Raw genomic sequence first — 21,569 nt, 5'->3', positions numbered from 1 at the left:
TTACACTGCAATGTTTCTCAGCCTCAGGTTCCTTGTCTGTAAAATGGGAGCATAGAGCAACACCTACCCCGTCTCTCGCTCTCTTTCGGTTGAAGCTAAACGAGATTAGGGCTTTTTGTTGGCAGGTGTGGGGGTGGCAATGGACGACTGCTAGTACTCTTCTTCAACGGGGCGTCCGTCCAGGGCCTTATCCAGGAAAGGGGAATTGAGCATCAACGCAGCCAGAGAGGACAGCCAGCGAAACCAATGGGATTCACAGAGAAGAACGTTGGGAGAACTTGTTGCGCTTGTATATAGAGATAGAGATGTTTGTGGCTGTCAAGGAGGTGGGAAGCTCATCCCCCAAAGTGAAAGCGGGGGGTTATACCTCATCTTGGGGCGATTCTGGAGCTGCTTTACGCGGCACTGCCCTAGTCTATAGGGTTGGGGAGGCAAAAAGTCTGGGCAAGATGAGGGCTGTGTGTTTCGTCTTCCTCCGACGGGCTGCCTGTGGTCTCACCACGCAGGTTCAGAGGGGGTCAAACAGCTCCCCCCTTTCCCACCTGCAACCCAAAGCTCATTTACTCCAGAGTAGCCCCATTCCAGAGGACTGCTCCAGAGTAAGCGAGGGATGGGGTCGCCCGGAAAGGAAGTCGGGGGGAGTTTTGTTTTTGTTTTGGCTCGCTCTGCTTTCTGAGGCGTCAGTCACATAGGGGAAAGTGCCATATCGGAGCATGGGCTCCACCTGGCTCAGTAGCGTCTACACGGACCGGCAGCGGCTCTCCAGGATTTCAGGCGGAGCGTCTGGAAACGCTAGAACGATGCTGGGACCCTCCCGCGCAAGGCAGGCGCCCCACCGCGGAGCCACGTCCCTTCCCCAGAGCACAGCGCGATCTGCGGGGCGGAGGGGTGGGTGGCTGGGTGTCAAAACCAAGGGAGCCTCCTGGTCGCTCCAGGTTCCCGATGCTTCCCCGTCGGCGTGTCCTTCTGCCTGCTCTCGCCTCCTTTACCTCGATGGCAGGACCTGGACAGCTCCCGCTTTGAAAGCCTCGCCCTGCGACGCCTAAAGCCTCCCAGGCGCGCAAGCCACAAAAGAAAAGGGGGAGGGGTGGATAAGTGGGGTGTGAGGGACGGGCGGGGGGGGGAGGAAGAAAAAGAATCCAGGCAGCCAGTCAGATTTTCCTTTATAAAGCCTCAAAGTGTCCACGTCCTCAAAAAGAATGGAACCAATTTAGCATCCCCAGCTCCTGCCTGCCTCCCTCCCAGCACCCCACCTCTTTCACCCCTCCTCCCTCCCCCTCGCGCCTTCCTCTTCTCTCCCTTCCTCGCTTCCAGATTTCCCTCTCCCCGCCCCGTCCAACAGCAGCTCTGCCAAAACGCGGGGACAGGTTGGGAATGAGAAGAAGAAAGAAAAAAACACGTCACGTGACGCAGGCCCGGGCTCCTCGCAGCCTGGCCCGCCCCTCCGCCGAGCACGGCGGGCTCTCCCATTGGCTGCGGCGCGTTCTACGGCTCGGCCAGCGCGAGGAACCCCCTCGCCGTATAAATAGGGCCGTCGAGGGCTTTATTATTTTAGCATCCCGGGCAGCAGGTTTCTGCTAAGTTTGGAGTTACTCGCCACCACGACTGTATGCCTGCGTCCCTAAAGTTCTAGCTCACCACCGACCCGGGGACTCTGAAACACAAGGAGTCTGCATGTCTAGACAGTAGACATGCTCAGCTTTGTGGATACACGGATTTTGTTGCTGCTCGCAGTAACTTCATGCCTAGCAACCAGTCAATGTAAGTGCCTTCAGATTGTTTGGAGCAGGGTTTGGTGGGGAGAGAGGGATTTGGGCGGCGGAGGCGGCGGAATCCTCTCCTAACTTCGTCCTAAGGAATGTTGCCCTGCCGTCGAATGCTTCCTTTCTCCGGGAGCTGCAAGGACAAGTTTTCGTGCAGATCTGGGTATGCTCCAAAGCCTGAGAAACTGCTGCCCACTATAACTCTACCCCCCCCGGGAAGCCCCATCCAGTTAGACTGAGTTTGGGGGGGAATCGTAGTTTGCATTGACTCCAGCTGGCAAAAGAGCTGTCTCTTATTTCCATAAGACGGAGTGAAGGGATGAGAGTTCTTCATAGTTTGCTTAAACTCGCCCCCTCCCAGCCCTCCTTGGCTCATGTGGAGAGGTCCTGGCAAGAAGCCAAGCAGTCTTTTCTCCCACACACCCACGCACCTCTCTCTCCCCCTCCCCATACTCCACCCGCCCCCCATTTTAAGAGAAAAGCAAAATTGGGGTTGGAGAAGCAATGCATGACACTGATAAATCCAGAACTCCTAAATTTATCAGCATCGCGTCCTTGGAGAACTTCTAGTGGTTTGGGGCTGGGGGCGGGTTATTGCCCCGATTTATCAAGGGATTTCAGAAAACAACAGATTCCCCCAAAGTCTTTGAGAACAGTCCTTTTTAGGGCGTTGTACACGAGCTTTGTGCAGCGTTTTACGGATGCTCATAATGCGCCCTCTAGAGGGAACGAGGCGGTAGCGCAGAGGACCCGACGTGGAGCGTGTGGAGTCCAGATAGACCACCAAGCGCTTTTAAAGATATGTTGATATTTATGAGACAATTTAGTTACCCCTGGAGTGCACAATTTAGTTACTCCTGGAGAGAGAGCAGAAATTCTGTCGCGATTTGCTCAAGAATGTTTTGCTCTTATTAATTCCGGGAAGGAGACAAGCTTTTAGAAAACTACAGCAAACCAGGAAAAGTGTACGATTCCTGACCTTTTCGTTTGAGAAACAAATATGACGAAATGGATATTCCAGACATCCTCCAAACATACCCTTTTTAAAAAGCTCTAGCGACCTCTTCTGGTAGACGAGAAATAGAAAGTTTCTCCCCAGAAAATTCATCTATTTTTATGATTTCCACACTTGTCAGGTAATTCACGTAAATTCTATTACCTTAGATTATCTGTAGGCCTCCATGTGAATAATTTTAAATAGTGAAACTTGGCGCAGACAGCTGTTGCCAGGTTAGTCCCATCAAATAGATATCTATTGCATTGGTACCCCAATGTAAGATCAGAGCGGTGTTTTACCCTCACAAGAACCCTGTGAGGTAGGCTCAGCTGAGAGGTGGCCCTTTCCCCAAGGCCACAATTTGTTTCACAACCTGAGTATCGATTTAAACTTGGGCTTTCCATACTCTAGCCAGACTTGCTAACAAGTGCGCCACACTAGTGATAATCGTTTGGCACAGAGCAGGCAATCTTTAGCATTATATCTGACTGACAAAAAGAGTTCTGTTTAACTCAGAACTTTTCATGCTGCAGAAATGGAAACTGTCCAGCCCAAACATCACTATCATACCAGTTCTCTGTGGTTTAAATATGTGCAAGGTACAGCCTTCACACTGACTCGTGCAGCACATCCATGCATCAGAAACGCCTGTTGTACATTGCCATATGTACATTGCATATGGCAAATGCTGCCCTATAACAAAAGCAGTGGCATAGCATGGGGGTGCAGGGGGGGCCGGCCGCACCGGGCACAACATCTGGGGGGGGGCGCGCTCGCACTCGCAGCTCTCTGCCCCTACCTGGCTCACTCACTCTCTCTCACTGCAGTGCTGGCTGTGCGAATCCGATCCGAGCCGCCGGGTCGCCGCCCACTGTGGAGGGGAGGGTGCCAGGCGTGCGGTGCGGAGAGAGAGCGAGGGACTATCTGGGGGAGGGACAGTGCAGCGGGGGGGGGGCGCGCAAATTACTTGCCTTGCCCCGGGTGCTGACAACCCACGCTACACCACTGAACAAAAGCATTGGCCCTGCTACCCAATATGTAACTGGATTCAATGAAATAAGTTGGCAGACAGGGGTCCTTCTAGGGTTAGTGCAATTAATGACTGAGCATTCGCCAAAAGTACCGTAATTTAGGAACACTGCTGTATTTACAGTTGCATTCAGCTCTTTACCAATCCTACAGCCGCAACTATATTCAGATTTGCCTCTCCCTCTAGTGGCAATGAGAAAGAATGGGTTCCCCAACCCACTTAACATTTAGAGATACTCTCCCAAAATGTGGGAGCTAATCCATCAATAAGCCCACCCCACTTCCTAGCAAGTTCCGTTTACAAGTTCCAGTACCATGTCAAAAGGAATGTCTAACTTTATTTCATCTTCCTATAGGAACCATTATCAAAATGCTTTTGAGAATTACAAAATAAGTGATTTTCACCCTAATCCAGTTTCCTATCAGAATCCCCATTCATATCAGTATCAACTTTGTTATTCTGTACCGACGTTACTCTTAAAATGTTTAAACAACGATTATTTCCTTGAGATATTAAGAAGAGATAGTCAAGGTTTCTCATCCAACCATTGGTCTAAGATATACATTTAGAGCTGCCATCCTAAACGTTGTGTTCATTGAACACAATTGGACTTGACCTCCAGAGAATAGCATAGTGCACTCTATGCCATAAGCAAACTTTTGCATTTAGCTACTCTGATCATGCAACAATTCTCTCTGGGTGAGCAGCTTTTCCAACCTGTCACTCAAAATTCCTCCATGGCACATGAATGCATATGTGCAGACTGACTGAAAGATGGGACATAAATGTAATAATAATAATAATAATACATACAATAATGTAAGGCCGAATTCCCCTTGAGTATACAGACCTAAGTAGCCTGGCTTTGTCAGATCCTGGGATTCCACCCGTAAAGATATTTCAAAGTATGGTTATTTCCTGGCTTAAAGTTTAGCAGAATAACAGTGCCATCCCAGACATGCCTTCTCAGAACCGAATCCCAATCAGCACAGCGGGGCTTACTCTTTGGTATGTGGATTTAGGACTGTAGCCTAAATAGCGTGAAAGAGAGGGGATTTTTGCTAACTTAACTTCTGAATTCCAGAAAATCCTATACAAATCTTCAGCATAATCCTGTTCAAGGACTTCCCATAATCTGAAACGATGTGAAGGAATAGTGGGTCCCAAGTTTAGGTTAATGTTATTTACAAGAATATGGATGACCTCAGCTTGAATCATCTCAAGTTCAAAAGCTAAACTCACTGCTTTGGGCTTTCTATAGCACCTGCACACTTTCAAAAGCTGCCGTTTCAAGCATTTTCAAGGGGAAATGCTGTGTGGTCCACAGAGCCTCTTACATCAGCAGAAAGCACATTTGTGCGTGCTTGGGAGGGTTTTGTCTGTTTCCCTTCATCTCACATCCTACGAGATCTTGCTCTGCAAGAGGCCCTCTCCTTCTGGGGTCACATTTCTTTGGTGTGTGTAACAGACATCAGTGGGGGCAAGAAAAATCCCCATGGCACGTTGAGCGTTTCACCCATGGCCCTGTAAAACCAAGTTCTGGTTCTTATAAAACCTTTTTTAAATATATCCATTCAAGCCTTGGGGTCAGAAAAAAGCCTTTCCAAGCTGGACAGGCCCTCCTTCTGTCAGAGGTGTGTTGCGGCGATCAGAATGTCATCCACTTTGCTCTTCCGGAGGCGGCGCGACCGGTAATGGCTGCCTTCTCCGAGTAAGGAGAAGGGAGCTTCGCTGTAAACGGGTCGTCCGCTACGGCGAAGCGGAGACCCATTCAGGAAAACCACAGGTGGCAGAAGCCTGTGGTCTCGGGACCCGGCGGGCGCCAGAAGCAGCCCCCAAAACGCTGAAGGGACCCCGTAAGGGGCTCCGGATCGCGGAGGGGGTAGCGGCGCTGTGGGTCGTTGCGCAAACAGCGAAGTGAAGCCGCGTTGCTGTGGCCGGTCAGCGCTGTCCTTTCTTCCTGCAACTTTTCTGAACTTTGGAAACTACAACCCGTGAGTAAATTTGGACATTGAAAACTTTCTGAAACTTTTGTCAACTTTCTGAAACTTTTTGAGAATTTTCTGAAACTTTTAAAACTTTTTTAAAAAAGTTGAAATCTGGCTGAAAACGGAGTGAGGATAAGCAGGAAGCCCATCTCCCGCTATACTGAACTTTAAGCAAAGAGCAGGAGGAGTGGAGACAAAAAGTTATGCGTTAACTAAATGCTGGCACCCTGTTAAAGCAGTTTTCTGAGTGAAAGACTTTGAGCTATTGACTTTTGCTGGTCATATTGGGGGTGCATTGATATCCTTCTTCTGTGGTACCAGTGGATTACAAAATAAATAAGAATCTCTGGTGCTGGAGCTGCCTGGATGAACACCAGTTTGCAACTTTGGATACATTGAATTCAGGTTTTGAAACATTCTGAGTTGGAACTGGATACTTTGAAACTGTTGCAGTCAAGGCACTGTAAGAAACACTGTTTTGCTTTAAGTTTTACTCTGCTAAAAATAATACATTGTGGAGGCGATGGACATGGATTTAAATTTATAAGTTTAACTTGGATTTGATCTTTTCCCTGAAGACGTATTGGATTTGATCTTTTCCCTGAAGACGTATTAAGCTCCCTCTAGAGGATTTTGGATTTACAGCAGTGACTTTGTTTTACTTTCCCTTTCCCGGCCTCTGTTTGACTATTGTATCTGGGACTCTGCTTTCTCATGGGAACAACTTGGATTGACCTTGGATTACAGATAACTTTGGAATGAGTGGCGCAAGGAGAAGAGGAAGGACCAAACAAACAACTCTAACTTTATCTGCAGCCTCACAGCGTAGATCTTCTGTGCCGGCCTTGCCTTCCACTTTGCCTCCAGACATAGAGGCGGCCTCCCTAATACAGGCAGGGGAGGGTGAGACAGAGGAGCTGCACCTGGGAGATATGGCTTCAGGGACAAGTAGCTCTGTCTTGGAGAAAATTTTGGAGAAACTGGAGGCTCTGGACAAGAAGGCTGATTTGCATACAGCTAAAATTGAACAGAACACAGAAAGCTTGAATAAGCTGACTGGACAAGTTGCACAGAATGCCCAGTCTATTGGAGAATTAAAGGAGGCTGTAGGTGAAAATCGTAAACTGGCTGAAGATACTAGTCAAAGACTGGAAGAACTTGAGAAAGAAGTAAGACCACTCAGCAAACAAGTTGGAGAACATCAGATTTACTTTTCGATGACAGAACTGCGAAACAGGGAGACCAACTTGAGGATACGGTCAATACCAGAGGTGGAAGAAGATAATTTTATTGAATTTCTAACTAAGGAATTTGCCAAGTTTTGGAAGTTAGAGGAAAAAGACTTTAAAATCGTATCTGCTTTCAGGCTTGGCAGAGTCAGAAGGACAGAGAAGCCCAGAGATTGTTTGATAACACTGAGATCAAAGGAGGAAAGGGACAAGATTTTGGGCCTGCACTACGAAAAGTCACTAGACATTTTGGGCAAGAGAATTGAAATCTACAAGGACATTCCTAAGCAGTTGCTGGACCTTAGATCTAACTACACGGAATTGGCAAGACTGTTGAGAAGCAACGCAATTATCTTCAGGTGGGAGTTTCCACAAGGATTATCCTTTACCTACAGAGGGAGAAAGATCAAAATCAAAACAGTGGAAGATAGAGACAAGTTTTTGGGAGCACACGGAGAAGACCTCCACAAAGGACTTGGATTGCCAGCGCCAGAACTTCCAGGGGAGCCCGCCCCCTCGGATCCTCAAGGACCGGAGAACAAGGTACCACCCCAGAAAGAATAACCAGACCTATCCAGGATGTCTCTGCAGCTTTTGAGCTGGAACATAAATGGCTGTAACAGTCCTGAAAAAAGGTTTAAAATTTTTCATATTTTAAAAAAGGAACAATTGGACATTATATGCTTACAAGAAACACATGTGATTAGGCTCCATAGAAAGGTGTTAATAAATAAAAGGCTTGGTCAAGAATTTATATCATCGGATACAGTTAAAAAGAGAGGTGTAGTGATCTATGCAAAAGAGAGCCTTTCACCAAAATTTCTTTTTAAAGATGAAAGTGGAAGAATCCTCGCAATAGAAGTACAGTATCAAGGAGAAAAAATTTTGATATTAGGAATTTATGCTCCAAATGAAGGTAAATCGGATTTTTATAAGAAGTTGCACGAGACTATGCTGGATTATCTGGATTACAACAACGTCATCATGATGGGGGACATGAACGGGGTCGCATCAACAAATATGGATAAGTCACAGAACCAGAACATTACTAAAGAGGGAAGACTACCTAAGACCTTTTTTGAAATGACTGACAATATGGACTGGGTTGACATCTGGAGAGTCAGAAACCCCTTGGGAAGAGAAGGAACATTCTTTTCTGAAGCTCAACTGACTTGGACACGAATCGACCAAATATGGATAACTAGAAGTCTGGCACCTAAGGTGAGGAAGGTGAAAATCTGCCCTAAAACATGCTCCGACCATAACGCCTTGAGAATGGATATGACATTGATCCCAACCGGCTCCTTTAGATGGAAGATGAATGATGGCCTGTTTAGAGACCAAAGAATTGTAAAGAAGGCCCAAAAAACTTTAAAGGACTATTTTGAGATTAATTTGAACACTACGGTGGAAAAAAGAACTATCTGGGATGCAAGTAAAGCTGTGATGAGAGGGTTCTTGATTCAACAGAATTCTTTAAAGAAAAGACTGCAAAATGAAAAGAAAGATAAAATTCTGGAAAGTATCAAAGAGTTGGAGAAGAAGTTAAGATCTAACCCGAAGTCCCAACCGATTCTGAGAGAAATTAAACTTTATCAGGCACAATATTCCAAACTGATAAATCAGGAAATAGAATGGAAGATTAAAACAATGAAACAAAAAACTTTTGAATCGGCAAATAAATGTGGGAAACTGCTAGCCTGGCAGTTGAAAAGGAGACAAAGACTAAATACAGTAACAAACTTAGAGGTTGAAGGAAGGAACATTCAGAACCCGGGAGAGATTAGAAAGTGCTTCCAGAGGTATTTTAAAAAGTTATACACTCAAGGGCCACAAGATGAAATAGAGATTACACAATTTTTGGAGAGAAATGGATTAGCAAAGCTGTCAGAAGAAAATAGAATAATTTTGAATGGCAAAATAACACGACAAGAGATTGAACAGGCCATCCAGAGTCTGAAACAGGGCAAATCACCAGGGCCAGATGGACTGACCTCTAACTACTATAAGACATTGAAGGATTATTTGATACAACCTTTGTTGGAGGTCAGTAATGAAATAATGGAGGGGAAGAAGGCGCCTGAATCGTGGAAAGAAGCATTTATCACATTGATTCCAAAGTCAGAAACTGAAAAGACACAACTCAAGAACTACCGTCCCATCTCCCTTTTAAATGTGGATTACAAAATATTTGCAGATGTTTTGGCACGAAGATTTAAGAAAGTTTTAAGTGAGATAATCCATAAAGACCAGGCAGGCTTTCTCCCGGGCAGACATATGTTTACTAACACGAGGAACATTATAGACATATTGGAACTTTTACAAACAAACATAAACACTAAAGCAGTTTTAATTTTTATAGACGCGGAGAAAGCCTTCGACAACATATCTTGGAAATTTATGAAGGGGAATTTAAAAGAAATGGGAGTGGGACGGGGGTTTGAGAACGGGATTGAGGCAATATATTCAGAACAAAAGGCTAAACTGATAGTTAACAATGTGGTTACAGAAGAGTTTAAAATTGAAAAAGGTACACGACAAGGCTGCCCGATTTCCCCATTACTGTTTATTTCGGTTCTGGAAGTGCTCCTGAATATGATTAGGGGGGACCGGTTGGTGGAAGGGATTCAGGTCGGAGCGAAACAATATAAACTTAAAGCTTTTGCAGATGACCTAGTTCTGACATTACAGGAGCCGGAGTCTAGTTTGAAAAGAGTACTACAACTGATTCAAAACTTTGGTCGAGTGGCAGGATTTAAGTTAAACAAGCAAAAAACTAAAGTTTTGGGGAAAAACTTGACAGATACTGAGTTGGAACAGCTTCAGAAAGAGACAGAACTAAATGTGGTTAAAAAAGTTAAATACCTAGGGGTAAACATAACAGCAAAAAATCTGAGTTTATTTAAAGATAATTATGAAAAATGTTGGTCAGAGATTAAGAGAGACTTGGATAGTTGGTCAAGACTAAATCTTTCTTTGTTAGGCCGAATAGCTGCCATCAAGATGAATGTATTGCCAAAAATGTTATTTTTGTTTCAGACACTGCAGATTGTAGACAAGACAGAGTGCTTTCGGAAGTGGCAGAAAGATATTTCTAAATTTGTCTGGCAGGGCAAAAAGCCCAGAATCAAATTTAAAATATTAACAGATGCGAAAGAAAGAGGGGGCTTTGCCCTGCCAGATTTAAGGTTGTATTATGAAGCTGCAGCTTTCTGCTGGTTAAAAGATTGGTTACTTCTTGAAGATACGGATGTCTTGGATTTGGAAGGTTTTAATAATGCGTTTGGATGGCATGCATATCTATGGTATGATAAAGCTAAGATAAATAAGGCCTTCAAGAACCATATTGTCAGAAAATCAGTTTTTAATGTCTGGACAAAATATAAAGACTTACTGGAGAATAAAACTCCGAGGTGGCTGTCACCCCTGGAGGCTAAGGCTTGGAAAAGAGCCAATATGGAGGCCAACTGGCCAAAATATTGGGAGATAATAGAAAAGGATGGTGACAACTGGAAATTGCAGAGTTTAGAAAAGATGAGAGACAAAGTGCGAGACTGGTTACAATATGCTCAGATTAAAGAAGTGTTTAAAAATGACAAAAAGCTAGGATTCCAAGTGGAAAAGTCAAAGTTAGAAACTGAACTGTTAGAACCTAAGACTAAGGTACTTTCAAGAATGTATAACTTGCTGCTGAAATGGAACACACATGACGAAATGGTAAAATCAACAATGATAAAATGGGCGCAGGATATTGGGTATAATATTATGTTTGAAGATTGGGAAAGGTTGTGGACCTCTGGGCTGAACTTCACTGCATGTAATGCGTTGAAGGAAAATGTGATGAAAATGATGTATAGATGGTACATGACCCCTGTTAAACTGGCTAAAATATACCATTCGTCTGATAGCAAATGTTGGAAATGTAAGGAAAATGAAGGAACATTTTTTCACCTCTGGTGGACCTGCCCTAGAGTGAAGGCCTTTTGGGAGAAGATATATAATGAATTAAAAAAGGTGTTTAAATACACCTTTACTAAGAAACCAGAGGCCTTTCTCCTGGGTATTGTCGGCCAGAGTGTGTTAAAAAAGGACAGAACATTCTTTATGTACGCAACAACAGCAGCAAGAATATTAATTGCCAAGAATTGGAAAACTCAGGAGCTACCCACTGTGGAAGAATGGCAGATGCAACTGATGGACTATATGCAATTAGCCGAGATGACCGGCAGAATTCGAGACCAGGGAGAAGAAAGGATGGAAGAAGATTGGAGGGAATTTAAGATTTATTTACAAAAATATTGTAATTTGGCTGAGTGTTGAATTGGATGCCAGTGCAGATAATTGTCTACCATTAAATTAGATTTAAGGCTGAATTATATGTCAAACCAAATTAAGATTATTAATTAAGATGAGTTAAATGATAATTTGTTTGAAATTAATTTAATAATGATGTAAGTGTATGCGGGAGGTGTGGGGGAGTCCCATGTAACAATTGAGAGATGTTAAATGGACAATGACAAGTTGTGCTTATCTAATATATGCTTTATTTGAAAACTTCAATAAATATATTATAAAAAAAAAAAAAAAAACAGAATGTCATCCACTTTAAAAAATGCCATTTCATGTTTACATTTCCTGCCATTCGTCTTTGAAATCACAACTACCGTGTGTATAAGACTAGGTTTTTTTTAATTAAAAAATGATGCTCAGAATTGTGGGTGGTCTTATACACGGATACAATCTCCCCCATTTTCTCAATTTGGAGTCCCCAAAAATAGGGGGCGTCTTATACATGGGGGCATCTTATACACGGAAAAATACAGTGCATTGCTTCACATGCAGACTGTTTTGATTCTTAAACATTAACCAATTTTTTGTTTCGTTTTTTTGTTTCCCCCTCCAGATGTAAATGAGGTCAGTATCATTCCTTTCAAAATAAAATGGACAAGAGTGGGCTATTTTATTATCTCCCTACCTCCACCCCCCTGAATGGCCACTTACTAACTGCAGCTGCCAAGATGTGCATGGGCAATACTACTGCAGATTAGCATCATTAGGAATGCCCAGATTTGTGCCCACCCCTAGTTTCCTAGTGGGCCGTCCTTCTTGTTAAAAGGCTACCTTCATAGGTGAATGTAAGATTAAGAGGATATTGCACAGTAGCCAGAAGGGTCTTGCATGCCCAGCTATTCTGGAGATTCATAACTCTATTTTAAAGCCAGAGAACTGTTAAAGACATCTTTGCACCCGTAAAGCATGGATGAATTCAGGTATGACTTTTTAATATTGTGTTTGCATGATGTAGCATAACTCTTTCCCTACCCTCCACCGATTGTTTAATTTGCTCTGCCTTAAAATAACTTGGCTGAGTCTAGCACTTACCGTGAAATATTGCTAACGTTAGATTTCTTCTAACTTCATATTCATTCCTTTCTAGGAAACGGAAGGACGGAAGGTAAGCACATTTTAAGGGATTTTCTTCAGAATTACGGAGCTGTACTCTGTTCCTGGGTATCTGCTACAGTTTTAAAGAACCAAGAAATGCTGAAAATAGAATTTTTGAAAGGCTGCAATCTAATACCTCATTTTGTGGTAGAAAGGCCTTTTGAAGTTAGTGGGGCTTACCTCTGAGTTGAGGTCCTTTTTACTGTCAGGAAAATCCAAAGTGCAAACCTGAACTTCGGAGTAAATGCTATTAATTTCAGGTGAATTTGCTTTTGAACACAGCTGAGATGCTTAGTAATACACTGGCAGTTTTTCTTATATATCTCTATTTGGATGCTAATTGCACTAAATTCCCTGGGGCTTACTCCAAAGTAACTGTGAATCTTAGCTGAAAATCCAATTAAGTTTTATTCAGAGTAGTCCCCTAGAAATGAATGGACCTAAATTAGTAGCTTCTATTGATTTCTGCAGGCCTACTCAAGAGTAAGACTTGGATACAGCTCAGTAAATTTAACTGAATTTTTGCGGCTTTAGCTGCTGTGTTTAGGATTTATGTGTAAGTGGGTTGAAGCCATATTTTTATCAGCATGAAAGCTGATCTGGTATGCACAGGAAAAATAGTCAGCCTTCTTCTTGAGACTGTCTGATTTTATGGATGTCAGATCATGTTGCAAATTACTAAATATTTGTGAGGAATATACCCGTTTGGTTTGGAGATTAGCAGCACAATCCTACTCAAGCATAAGCTCCATTTGGATTTCCTCTGAGGAAAGTTGGAATAGGATTGCAGCTCAAACGTGAAAATAAATGAATGCTTGTCACTTAATGAAGAACTAATAAATACTACATTTTTATTTATGCATATTTGTCCTCTTGGTTTTCATTGAAAGCAAGAGTGTGTTCCATCTCTGAATAGCTATTCCTTTCAGTTCTACCTATGCTCTAGTTTTGCTGTTTTCATCAGCAGACAGTTCTTTTTAACACCATAGGTATCTGCACGTAAAACGATTGCTTGAAACACTCATTTACATTTTTGTTGATGTTGTTCTTTTTCAGGGGCCCAGAGGAGAAAAAGGGCCACGAGGAGATAGGGTAAAGAAGCATGATTATGTTCATTTTGCTTGTTATATCTAAATCATGCCCTGGTGAATAAGGAAGAGCATGGTCCAAAGCGAAAAACCTGTGGTACCACCCCACCAACCCTTGTTCAGAGTTATGGCTATTTTTGTGTGCATCTTCTGAGAAAATTCATATAAATGAGGCTGCACTGTGTACAACTGAACACATCTATTTGGGGGGAAAGTGCTATGGGCACTATTTGGAAAGGGTCAGGAGGGCTGTGTAGCTTTCGGTAAGGCCAGAATTTGGACAGAGTGTTACTGAATGCCTCAAAAGCTCCATTGCAAAGGGCTGAATTGGTTATTATTCCCATTGAAGTGTCTTGAGACTGATTTGCAGGTAACAGGTTTTCAAAAAAGCAATCATAAAACCACAGTATGATTAGCAGAGGCTCATGGCTCTGGAATTCCTATGTGAATAAATAACATCCACCAGCAAAATCACTTGAGTCAGAACCTTAGAAAATCAAGAATGGAAATTGAGGCCACAATCCTGAGAGCTCTCCTATGCTTATTCCCCTGCCCGCTGCTTGTCCATTGATGCAAGCACATTGTCTGACACAGCAGTGCTGTTTTTCCTCTCCGATTCCCTCACAAGGATCTCTGAAGAACCTTTTAACTCATTCATTGCACAGGTGATGCGACCTGATTTCCCCTCCCTGTAATATTGGGCGCAATGCTTCTTCAGGGTTCAGAGGAAGGAAGAGGGGGAAAGCAGGTTGCGTTCAGAGATGGATCCGTAGGGTTGGAATTGCCTGTGGGATTTCTGACACAGAGGTCAAGGAATGTGCATGGCTGAGGCCTCAGAGGTGCAGTTGCTCAGTAACCAGAGTCCACTTTACGTGTGTGTGTGTGTGCGCGCGCGCGCGTGTAGCAAATGAAGTTGACAATGTGTCAGGGAGCCAGAGTTGATCCTATTACTCCCCCCACCCCGCCCCATGAACAAATTAATTGGAAAACATGTGTTTGCTACCTTGAAAAATGTGAAGCACTATGAGGGCAATTTGGTAATATATTACTGTACTTATTGCTTGTGCAATTAAGTAGCTTTAGATTCTGGATTTAATAGTCTTACAGGGAGGAGGGGCTCCCTAAAGTGTCTTGCTTCTTTCACTTAAAAATGTGCTAATTGACCCCTAATATGTCAGGGAAGGTGGTCCTTCTCTTCTCAGTGGGGCCCTGGATTTTTGCCCTCAAAGTCTTTCCCTGACAGCATCCCTGCCAAAAATTGGGCCTCCAAGAATTGCTTCAAGATTTGTTCTTCCCTCAGTAGTAGCTTAGAATGAAGTAATGGTTGCTGTTCAATATTTAGCATGTTTAAACCCAAACAATTATTTAAATCACATCAGTGATATTTGGAATGCTGCTTGTTATTTGGAATAATACCCTTAGACTCTGAATAGGCTTAGTAAAAATTGACCTTTTTACCCACAGCTAAACACAGAATTTGTAGTGTTTTGATTAGCACAGAATTGATAAGTGCAATCTTTGGCAGTTGTAGCAAAATGGGATGGCTGAAAAACCATGAAACAGAGAGTGCATTGAGTTATAATGCTTTGATAGGTTTCTTTTCATTCAATTAATATAATCTGGAACTATATTACTCAACTACAGTGGTGCCCCGCAAGACGAATGCCTCGCAAGACGGAAAACCCGCTAGACGAAAGGGTTTTCCGTTTTGGAGGTGCTTCGCAAAATGAATTTGCTATGGGCTTGCTTCGCAAGACGAAAATGTCTTGCGATTCCTGGGGTTTTTTTCCCCTTCCCCCCTTTTTCCCAAGCCCCTAAACTGCTTAACAGCTGATCTAAGCCGCTAATAGCCTTTTAGCAGCTAATCCGCTAATCCCTTAAGCCTTTAATAGCCACTAATAGCCTTTTAGCAGCTAATCCGCTAATCCCTTAAGCCTTTAATAGCCGCTAATAGCCGCTAAACCACTAATAGCACTAATAGCGCTAATCCGCTAATGGGCTTGCTTCGCAAGACGAAAAAAACCGCAAGACGAAGAGACTCGCGGAACGGATTCTTTTCGTCTTGCGAGGCACCACTGTAATGGGAATTAACATGACTGTTTGTTCTGCTGAGATTTATACCATTTAAGAACATCAGTCTTAGAGTAAAGGCTTGTGCAAACAAATTAGTCTCCACTCTTATATATGAAAATCATCAAGATTATTGTCTTTGCAAACACACTTGCTCAACCAAATGGGGCGCAAGCAACAGTTAAGTGAAATCAGGAAAGTAATTAACTTGTTTGGACCTCTCCAAAGCCAGACAGCAGATAACATGGAGTTAGAACATGTACTCATTTAAAGGCAGTTAAAAGGTTACTACGGTATAATTATCCTAGCGTGGCAAGGTCTTCCCTAGCACAATCTTTGTATGATAGCTCATAAGGGAGAACCTTCTCTAACAATGTGTGGCTAGAATCCTTATCAAGCCTCATATCAATGCACCAATGACGTTTTTAAAGACATAACAAAATGTGAGTGGGTGGTATTCTGCTAAATTTTTCTCAGAGTAGATCCATTGAAATTAATGGACCTCACCTATATTCATTAATTTTAATGGACCTCCTTGAGTAAAACTTAGTTGACTGTCACCCAGTAAGTCCTAGCATTAATATGCTGACAAAATGTTAAGGTGCTCAACCTTTTCCACATGTTGTGCCCATGATGAGAAAGCTGTAGCTCTCCAGATGTTGCTGGACTCCGAACTCCCATCGACTCCAGCCTTCATGGTCAATGGTCAGCCATGACGGGATTTATTATCCCTCAACACAACAAGCAATAAAACTGCTTTAACGTTTGCCAAGCTAAGGAGAGCTTCAGGTTCCTCATTCCTATGTTAAGGCCTTTAAGGCTGCAATTCTCTTCTCGCCTGCCTGCAAATATGAATATACGTACATGCATAGGATCACACAACTAAATCTTCTAGTTGTCTGAAAGCAACAGTGACACATTTAAGTGGTTTCCACATTGTAAAGTACAGAAGCACCAGCTGTTTCGATTGTGCAGACTCATATATTTGTACTTTAAATGACGTCACTGCTTTGAAATCTTCAGTAGCTATTTATATATTTTTATAACTTAACGTCGTGCATTTTTTCCCATAGGGTCCACCAGGTCCACCAGGCAGAGATGGTGAAGATGGTCCGCCAGGCCCCCCAGGCCCCCCTGGTCCTCCTGGTCTTGGCGGAGTAAGGCACCCAATGTTTTATTTTACTGAAATTGATTGGTGATGTCTTGAAGCATCATAAAAGGCCTGTCACGTCAAAGGCAGGGACCATTATCTTTAGCTGTATCTTCTCAGGCATGTATAGAAATACTGTTGAGATCCATAGGTAGGAACATCCTTGAAGATACAGAAACATTTACGGAAGGAAGGAACTTTTCCCATTTTACTTTGATTTCTTCTGTCTCCCTTCACTCAACCTCTTATTCATGATGTTGTTGTTGTTGTTTTAAAAACAAGCATGAAGGACTTGAGATAGAGGAATGCAAATTTGTTACCCTGCATTCATTTTCATTTTGGATTAGAGTATGTTATTTAAATTCTGATCCAGCTCTTCTTTATTTTCTTTCCTCTTTTTAACTCCTACAGAACTTTGCTGCTCAATATGACATGTCCAAAGCAGCTGATCCTGGCCCCGGACCTATGGTAAGCAAATGCTTCCTTTCTCGCACAGGTACATGCACAAATTCAAATTGTGCTGGTGTGTCTTGCCACTGATGGTGACAGAGAATCCCCCAGGAACAGCCTGCTCACAGAAATCTCCTCACATTGTGTCTCTGCTGTGTAACTGACCTGCAGACCATATAGCAGCATTATATGGCCCACTGTAGCTCCCAGCCAGGCATCTAGCATTGTCATCCCTTGCAAGCCATGCATGTTCAGAAAATGCATGGGATCCCACTATTCCTGCATCCAGTGTGCTTCATGAATGGAGAAAGCCCATACTGGGGGAGAGTTTTGCACCCTACCCAGGTCACTTCCAAGGAAGGTAGGTCAGCTATCCAGTGTTCCTTTGGTTCCAACACAGATTCTGATAGAATCCAGTGACTGGGGCCAGAAGACCACTACATTGCTGGCCTTCTCATGAGACAAGAGCTGGAAGGGAAGTAATACCCACCCACCCATGCAGCTCTGTCCCAACATGGGCTGCCAGATGTAATGCGTGGTGATTGGCGCTGGGCTTGGCCACTTAATTTCTTCACCTGTGATTCTTGCCCACCTGGCAAGACAGGCTAGAGCCATCAGCACTAACAAGCCCAGTTAATTGGAAGTTGGCCCATTGAACTTGGTTTCAAGCAAAGGAGCTTAGTACCTGAGTTCCAGTGATTAGAAGCTCACCTCATTGATTTGATTTTGATGGTGTTTATGTCCAAGGGAAAAACACTGCAGTCAGGTTTGCTGAATTAATGATAGTCAAAAATGGTCAAGTCGTCTCATGCTCCATGGTTATAACAGTTTTTAACAAAACAAAAACCATCACCTGCACAGTTAGGAGCCATGCTTTGCAAGACGTCAGCTATAATACAAACAATAGGTTAAATGGGCAAAATATGCATGATGTTTTGTAACTTGTGCTTCAGTGCCAGCATCCCCATCCCCTCCAAAAAACATGGACAGCAAGGAGAAGGGGGAGGGACCTGGTCTGAATTGGGACCTTGGCATGTGGTGTGTGTGTAGGGTTTTGGGGGTTTTTTTAGATGTGGTCCCGATCTGGATTGGGACCTCCACACTTGCAATTTGCATAAAGATAAAAACTACAATTGAAGTGAATGGGAGATTTCCCCCGGCAATGCAAGCTGCAGGTGTGGTTTCCTGATTCAGACTGGGACCCATTGTGCGGGGCAAACTTTTAAAGCCCCTACTGTCCTCCACACACACATTTGGGTGCCCATGCAGAGTGGATCCTGTGCCCTGGCAGTTTGCACTCATGGGCAAACTATGTATTAAACATTGTGTGTAGTTTGGCTCTAATATATTTCCTAGAAAGTAAGCTCCACTGAACATAGTGGGAATTTTTTTTAATTCTGGCATGGCTTTTGGGGCACACTGCTCTCACAAAGTGAATTTTAAAACTTCTAAAGATACTGGGGCTGGGGAGGGCGGGATATAAATAAAAATTTATTATTATTATTATTAAATAAAAATAATTAAAGTTATAAACCATCAGCTCCTAAACAGTTCCAGCATAGCACATTCATCAAACACAGGCTGAAGGAAACATGCCTTCTTTAAAAACAGAAGTGACAAGGTCATAGCTTTTGCCCTGGGGAAGAGCAGGCCTGCCACTAAAAAGGCCCTGCCAACTGAAAGTAGACTAAGAACCTGTTTCCAAGGGTAAAGATGCATGGGATTGCCCAGATAGAATTAGATTTATTTCCAAATGGATGTGTTTTGGATTATATAAAATGTGAACTGACTATGGTATTAAAAAAAATTAGTCATGAAGGAACTTGGTTTCACTACAAGTAAAAAACAAAAATTGAAAGGCCCAGAATGAACTGCCATCATTCATTTGAATCAAAATGCTAATATATACACAATATTTTTGCATTTAGTATCTGAATTCCTGGAAACCGTAGACCACTTCAGATTTTCTCTCGAAGCATTGACAAGGCATGAGGAGTATGCTTCCATTCCTCATGCTCCCATGTCTGGTCTGAGGAGAGATTATTTATACAGCTTGCATGGAGAGATGCTCATTCTGTCGCTTCTTTAGGCCAATATGCGTCCCCCCCCCCCCTTCACTCAAGAAGGAGGGGAAGAGGAAATGCAAGGGGCTGGTGGTTCCTATCATCACTTCCAGAGAATGCTGAAGTTGTCTAGAGTACCATTTCTGATATTGCAATTTCCTTTCTTACCTTAGAAAGAGGGAGGATATTGTGTTGTTGTTTTTTACACACACACACACACACACACACACACAAATATAACATATAAGCACAAGGTTGCAACATGGCGGAAACAAATGGGGCAACTTCTTTTAAGAAGTCACAAAGGTCAAACCTGACTCAGGTGGACTGTGAAAAAGATCCCAGTAGCATTGTAGGACAGGGCTGGTTCCAGAGGCTGGTAAAACTGGTTGGACAGTGCCTCAAGACCAACTGTTCAAACAGTTCTGCCATTTCCGCTTTGTGCAGTCTAGGAATATTAGGCACAATTGAAAAAAATCTCAGGGTGCATTTGCCACCTCTTTCCACATAAGGGAGGCTCCATTGAGGGTATTTTCCTTCAGGGCCCTAAACCTCCAGAGACAGTATTGCCACAAGACATAACGCCTCAGGGCAGGTTGACCAGTTACTTGGAACCATGTGATAGCCACATCTGAGTTTACCATTTGGCACCTATAATCGTCTAGGGAGCCCGCTATTCCCATCTCTCTGCTGCCTCCCTATGTTGTTGTGGTTGCCATGTGGTGAGCCTCCAAGAAGGGAGCTCATAGCTTCTAGTCTTCTCAATTCACCCTCATACTTGTTTATGACTCTTCCAGCTTCCCAAGGGTGGCAGCCCTCACATTTTTTTGTCTCCTTCCGTATATGCAGCAACAGCATGTATGAGGGGTCAGAGTGGCAACAGGACTGTGCTTGCCAGGACGGGGCAAGATGGCGGCGAGCTCAGCAGAGCTCTGAATTGGTGGCGAGAGCACAAGTTTGTGTGCACCTGTGGAGTCACTGCCACCGCCACCCAGCCAAAGCTGCCCTGATCACTCTGCCATTTTGTCCTTTCACAATCCAAACAAGCACAGCACTGTTGCCACTCTGCCCCATCCCCACTGTGGCAAGCGCAGCTTTGCCAAGAGGGCGCAGCTGCCAATCCACCACTGCTGCACACATATTTTTACTGCTGAGAAGTCACCTCCTCCAGCCAAAACACAGAAGCCAGCACATTGATATCACCAGTATGCATTGTAGCTCTCACTCCTCACCCTTCTGTTGCATGTTGGGAGAATGCCTATCCTGCTCTACCTCAGGGTTGGGCAACCTGTGGCCTTCCAAATATTATTGAACTACAGCTCCTTCACCGTTAGCCATGTTGTTTGGGGCTGATGTGAGTCCAACAACATCTAGAGGGCCACAGTTTGCTTCCCTCCTGCTGTATGAGCACAGTGCCCAACGTTTGGAAGAATTTGGAATGGCACAGCCATACAGCTGGTTCCAAGACCCTTTTCCTGAAGTTATCTTCCACTGTTTGCAGAGCAGTGGAAGAAATGGGAAAGAACAATGTTTTAGAGACACTTATAGCAAGTTGCAGTATCCTTCAATGATAAGCTTAGAGAGAAATGCTTAGAGAAAATTAAAAAGTATATTAAAGCTAATGGTAGCTATTAAGAGGGCAGTGATCATATATTATGGAGAACATATGAGTAATTTTATGTTCAGGTGCTTTGATGTTCTCCTGCATAATCCTGGCCCCGTTCTGCTATTCCAATGATACTTCTGATTTAAGGCTCCATGTAATCTCTTGATCCCTGATCTTGTGGCTTCTTGTTGCCTTGAGAACTTCAAGGTACATATAGAGCTCTCATGGCCACAAGGTCTTTCTTGATCACTTTAATGGAGAGTGCTGCTCTCCTGTATGCACACAGAGATGCTTCAACCATCAAAGTGATTAAAAAAGGCCTAACCTTGCAGAAAACATTTAAACATCCATATTGGGAAGAGATCGTCAATCCATTATCCATCAGCTTGTGCCACCTATGCTCAAGGAATAGCCACTGATTTTTCTCTGAACATATTTTTGTGCAAGTGGTGGGAAGATTATAGGGAGACACCTGCTTGGAGTCCTTCCTAGACAACAGGGATCTGCTTGAAATTATTGTAGAGTAAGCGGTTTGATCATTGAGGCTAATTAAAATCGGTCTTGGAATAAAACAAAGGTTGGCAGCTCCTCTTCCTGCTCTCTTTATTTGTAGCTAGGACTATGGGCATATTTAGGGACTCAGAAAATTCCTCTATATTCTTATTCATAAAGATCTAGCTAGTGAGAATG

The 21,569-nt window shown here is 43.4% G+C and overlaps 1 protein-coding gene across 2 annotated transcripts in view; it reads left to right on the top strand.

Annotated features, from left to right (window-relative positions):
* The first annotated feature begins 858 nt into the window (after positions 1 to 858).
* Positions 859 to 21,569, top strand: part of COL1A2 (collagen type I alpha 2 chain) — a 70,763-nt gene continuing 50,052 nt past the window's right edge. Inside the window, exons 1-4 of one of the 2 annotated variants that reach the window (XM_083405315.1) lie at positions 859 to 1,790; positions 13,509 to 13,544; positions 16,684 to 16,767; positions 17,172 to 17,228. In XM_083405315.1, coding sequence (XP_083261441.1) covers positions 1,692 to 1,790; positions 13,509 to 13,544; positions 16,684 to 16,767; positions 17,172 to 17,228 — 276 coding nt within the window. In that variant the 5' untranslated portion in view covers positions 859 to 1,691. Of the gene's footprint in view, positions 1,791 to 12,374; positions 12,463 to 13,508; positions 13,545 to 16,683; positions 16,768 to 17,171; positions 17,229 to 21,569 lie in introns of those variants that run through there. The other variant, XM_083405316.1, reaches the window with a different exon arrangement.

The sequence above is a fragment of the Podarcis tiliguerta genome (genome assembly GCF_965153285.1).
Source record: "Podarcis tiliguerta genome assembly, chromosome: 12".
NCBI lineage: Eukaryota > Metazoa > Chordata > Lepidosauria > Squamata > Lacertidae > Podarcis > Podarcis tiliguerta.
The sequence above is the reverse complement of the archived record's forward strand: the minus strand, read 5'-3'. Positions and strand labels throughout refer to the sequence as shown.